Source organism: Mesitornis unicolor, unplaced genomic scaffold, assembly GCF_000695765.1.
Source record: "Mesitornis unicolor isolate BGI_N332 unplaced genomic scaffold, ASM69576v1 scaffold1183, whole genome shotgun sequence".
Classification (NCBI taxonomy): Eukaryota; Metazoa; Chordata; class Aves; order Mesitornithiformes; family Mesitornithidae; genus Mesitornis; species Mesitornis unicolor.
In genome coordinates this window covers 65060-67921 of record NW_010172342.1, presented here as the reverse complement: position 1 = coordinate 67921, position 2862 = coordinate 65060, and the positions used below count along the sequence as shown (strand labels likewise).

At 48.7% G+C, this 2862-nt stretch overlaps 1 protein-coding gene across 1 annotated transcript in view; it reads right to left on the bottom strand.

Moving 5' to 3' along the window:
- Positions 1-289: 289 nt before the first annotated feature.
- SDK1 (sidekick cell adhesion molecule 1) overlaps positions 290-2862 on the bottom strand; it is a gene marked incomplete at its 5' end in the record, with an annotated part of 67577 nt that continues 65004 nt past the window's right edge. The window contains one exon of the mRNA XM_010180326.1: positions 290-562. Within this exon, the coding sequence (XP_010178628.1) occupies positions 290-562 (273 nt within the window). The remainder of the gene's footprint in view (positions 563-2862) is intronic.

The following is a 2862-nucleotide window of genomic DNA, read 5'->3' as shown; positions in this document are numbered from 1 at the left end:
TTAAAAAACCCCTACTATTCACAAGTGGTTAAAATCATCACTTTTCAGAATTCCTTTTTTTTTTTAAACAAAGGTTCAGCTAGTTCAGCTCCATATTTTTAGAGTTGATTGTCTTCAGAAAAGAAAAAACAAAAACCCAACAACCCATCCTCATTCGTGTTCCCGTCCGTTTCTACCCTGATAGCGAAGAAGTTACCCTCAGGTCACCGCACCGCTCACGCACACACAGTCACTGCGGCGGCTCCCTCCTGGTGCCACCGGCGGTTCGGCTCCGTCCTCCGGCCCCGTCTCAGACAAAGGAGGAGAACCCTGTCACTGGAGTCCGGGAGCCGGGCGCGGGCTGTCCCGTTGGGGTGTACACCCCTCCTGAGCTCTGTGTCGTGATGACAGTCTGGAAATAGGGTTCTGTCTCGCTGGCGGCGCACTCCTCGTATCTGTAGGACGCCGGGTGCTTCACCCCTTTCTGCTGCCGCTTCCACGAGTTGTAGTACGTGGGGTCGCTCATGTAGTGGTTCACGAAGGAGTGTTTTGGCAACTCGTCTTCATAATCCGAGTCAGTGGCCTGGAGCACCAGGAAAAAAAAATAGAATAAAAATATCAGCCATTAGCATCTATGATTTAGCCTGTTCCACTCTAAAAGAAATTAGAGACAAGTTTAATATCACCAGCTGACAAAAGCTGTAATTTTAGAGTAGGATGGTTTACAGTCCAAGTGTAATACATGCTGGACTGCAGAAAAGCACTGTGCTCTGGTTTAGCCAGGCTTTGCTGCTAGAGGGAGAGTCCCTGATGAACACTGGCGATAAGAGATGCAGAGAAATCCCTTCTCATTCACTGCAGAATGCTGCGGCGGGAGCTGCGAGCTCCTGTTTTGACAGAAGTTGCAGGGATGTGTAGAGACATCCTAGGGAAACCAACAGCTTTCAATCACATCAGCAAAATATCACAATTACAACTGAGAATCTCCCTTCTGACGCAAGGACAGAAGAACATCTTCCACCCAAACCCACCCAAGTTAGCCAGGCGTGCTGCTGTTTGTGGTGGTCAGACCAGGCCACCTGCATCGCACTCCAGATTTGGCTTGCAAGCCCCGTTAAGTATGGAAAATTAGTTATATCGCTGAAAGGGAATTAAGCAAAATCACAGTTGTTTTTCAGGCAAACAACTCTTTCTGTACGTTCCAGCTGATTATCGGTGGTACAACCAGCGGCGACAGAAGAAAGGGAATGCAAAATCTGGAAAAGCAGCACTGCCAGGCAGGAGGGGCTGCTTTCCTGGGATGGCTCAGGCACAGCTCTGCGTTCAGAGCGGATCTTACCCCTTGAAACATTTATGCACGGTGGCAGGATAGCTTCAGAGCTCATATCAATATCGAGCCAGAGCTCTATGGAGATGTAACCAGATAAGCTTTGCGCATCTGCCCCTCCTCTGAAGTGCCGCTGCTGTGATACAGCTGGAGGAGCCACACAGGGCTCATACATCTCCTCCGAGTACGGAGACCACGGCAAAGCCTTGGCCACGGTATCCAAGCGCACATTTTCCTTCTGTTCCCACTAAAGTTCCCACCAATAACAACCGCATCCCATACAGCCCGCAAACATTTACCCACTCATTTCCATATCTCATGCCTTCTCTCAAAATCTCTGGTTCGAGCACGCAAAAGCTTTTATCCCTTTTTATTCCCCCCGATAATCTGCATAGTCTATTCTAAAGGCAATTAAATATCAAAGTAGTGGCTGCCTAAGACATACAAGAGAGAGACGGGTAAGTGCAGCTCGTAACTGTTAGTTGCTGCAATTAGTTTCCAAAGGTTGGTATCGTTCTGATCTATGACACCGCACGGCAAACACACATCCTTCTTGATCCTGCCTGCCACACAACTAGTCTCTCCTCCTCTAAAGCTCCTTTTTAATGGTCTCTGAAGAACAATCCTCAAATGCCTTGCAAACCATCGTTTGAAAAGGGCACTGCATCCATCATCCCACTTCTTTGCTTAGATAGCTGCTCCGATACTATTTCATGCCCATTTTCCAGCGCAGAGGGTGATGGACAGAGCTGAGAAATTTTTCTCAGAGTTTTCCAAAAGTCTGAGCAAAGCAGCTCTTTACAGCTTTGCAAAATTTCCCTTCTCCAATTACCCATGCTTTGAGTCTTTCAGAATTAGGTGGTTTGATTATTTTAAGAATGCAAAGCTTCAGGTGGCCTTGACATGTAATTAATATTAAAACAAAATCCTACCAGCACTTAATAATTATTCCAGAAGGAATTCAGCAAGTCTGTCTCCTAGAAAAACGCTCTTTTGCACCAGCTGCCAGCCTTGGGAAGCCAACACTCGCCTCCCTCCACAGACCTTGAACAGGTGGTTTTTGTGGCATGCCTGGAACATCCCCAGATTTGGGCTAACTTCACAGCCAGTGGGTGCAGGGAGCAGCTCCAGAGCCTTGGCACGGCTGCAGGGCGCATCCTGCCAGCACTGCCCTGGCTACTTTTGTAAGGGGCTCCGACAAGAGCGTCTCTGACGCCTGCATACGGGACAGCACAGCAGAGCATGGCAGCACGCAGCAATAGCTCAGGCGGGCTGGTCCTCAGCTGCAGACACAACCAACTTCACCTCCAGACCACAGGATCCCCAATCCCTGGTTTTCTCTGTTCTTATCAAGAATCAAGGTGCTGCACTTTGTACCAGCCTATATCTCCAAGCGTTACGTTGCAGCTCCATAGCCTAATGTTAAGTGCCTGGAGAGCTGGGGATGGTGTGGGCATCCAGAAGAAAAGTGTCTACATCCTGAGCAGAGGTGGTTGTGGATCACTCACAGAAGCAGCACCTGAAGGTATGAACTCCTCTTGCTATCGTGGATGTGC